Source organism: Cebus imitator, unplaced genomic scaffold, assembly GCF_001604975.1.
Source record: "Cebus imitator isolate Cc_AM_T3 unplaced genomic scaffold, Cebus_imitator-1.0 Scaffold462, whole genome shotgun sequence".
Lineage (NCBI taxonomy): Eukaryota > Metazoa > Chordata > Mammalia > Primates > Cebidae > Cebus > Cebus imitator.
Window position 1 is genome coordinate 239,599 of NW_016107777.1, and position 1,714 is coordinate 241,312.

Genomic DNA, 1,714 nt, shown 5'->3' on the forward strand with positions numbered 1-1,714 from the left:
TGAGGACAGAAGATGGAGACCAGCCTGGCCAACATGGTGAAACCCCGAGTCTACTAAAAAGGCAAAAATTAGCTGGATGCAGTGGCATGCATGCGCCTATAATTCTGGCTGTTCAGGAGGCTGAGGCTGGAGAATTGCTTGAACGCAGGAGGCTGAGGTTGCAGTGAGCCGAGATCACATCACTGCACTCCAGCCTGAGCAACAGTGAGACTCACTCTCAAAAAGAAAAAGAAAAGAAAAGATATAAATAAAATGTCTTCAGAGCATATCTGTCTATAGTCGCTTGACATCAAGGTAAGACATTTGTTCAGGCACACTATGTTTAGTCAGTGTTGAAAATCATAAACAGCCCACAAATATAAAAAAAGTATTTGCGGCCGGGTGTAGTGGCTCACGTCTGTAATCCAAGCACTTTGGAGGGCAAGGCGGGTGGATCACCTGAGGTCGGGAGTTCAAGACCAGCCTGACCAACATGGTGAAACCCTGTCTTTATTTAAAAAAAAAAAAAAAGTATTTTCATTTTTATTTATTTAGACAGTCTCATTCTGTCATGCAGGCTGGAGTGCAGTGGCACGGCTCGCTGCGACCTCAGCCTCCCAGGTTCAAATGATTCTCCTGTCTCAGCCTTCAGAGTAGCTGGGATTGCAGGTGCCCACCACCACACCCAGCTTATGTTTGTATTTTCACTAGAGATGGAGTTTTACCATGTTGGTCAGGCTGGTCTTGAACACCTGAACTCAGTGTAAGGATAGCCGAGAGAAATGAGAATAGACCCAAAGTCAGGTAAAAAAAGTTTTATTTACCTGCCAGGCTGCTCAGTAACAGTCAGAGGAGGCATCCCTGAGCTTACGAGGGGTTTGTGGATGAGAGGGGCTTAATCTATTTACTGGTAACAGGCACAGAGATAGTCTGTTAACTTGTAACAGACCTACAATATATCATCCTGTGACTTTTGTAATGGCGGTCTTTAAAAAAAACACAGAGGTAGCTCCTTCCTTTTACCTCGTTGCCTTTCTGAGAGCAAGATGGGTCACCAGCAGCTGTACTGGAGCCACCCGCAAAAATTTGGCCAGGGTTCTCACTCTTGTCGAGTCTGTTCAAACCGGCAATATGGTCTCAATATGTTCCGCCAGTGTTTCCGTCAGTACGCAAAGGATATAGGTTTCATTAAGTTGGACTAAAGGATCTTCAAAGGATTATCTAAGACATCTACCATGAAAAACCATGACAGTTCTTTGTACATAAAATAAACATTTTTAAAAACCAAAAAAAAAAAAAAAAAAAAAAAGACAGAAACCAGGATTTTTTACAGATATATGTCAAACAGGAATTTACAAGTATGGATAACCAACATATGTTTTCCCTGTTCTCCCTTGAGCTGCCCAGATGGCTGTAATCAGGCTTTGCATAATTGCCACACATCTGGCAGCCTTGGTGTGGTTCCTAGGTAGGGGTTCAGGAGTGCAGTTGCAGAGCAATCAGAGGGGTGAAGGGGTCAGCCTTCACAGCTTGTCCCTACCACTCAGGTGATCTGACCACCTCAGCCTCCCAAATTGCTAGGATTACAGGCATGAGTCACCATGCCTGGCTGTCAAAAAGTTTTTATTTATTTATTTTTTTTTTTGAGACAGAGTCTTACTCTGTCACCCAGGCTGGAGTGCAGTGGTGTGATCTCGGCTCACTGCAACCTCTGCCTTTTGGGTTCAAGTGATTC

At 44.1% G+C, this 1,714-nt stretch overlaps 1 protein-coding gene across 1 annotated transcript; it reads left to right on the top strand.

Annotated features, from left to right (window-relative positions):
- The first annotated feature begins 1,025 nt into the window (after positions 1-1,025).
- On the top strand, positions 1,026-1,288 carry LOC108291666 (40S ribosomal protein S29-like). Its single transcript, XM_037732665.1, has one exon. The coding sequence runs from the start codon at positions 1,026-1,028 to the stop codon at positions 1,179-1,181; it is 156 nt and encodes a 51-aa protein (XP_037588593.1). The 3' UTR covers positions 1,182-1,288.
- Positions 1,289-1,714: the final 426 nt, after the last annotated feature.

Coding starts and splice junctions, on each gene's coding strand:
- LOC108291666 (XM_037732665.1), top strand. CDS start 1,026: ATGGGTCACCAGCAGCTGTACTGGAGCCACCCGCAAAAATTTGGCCAG.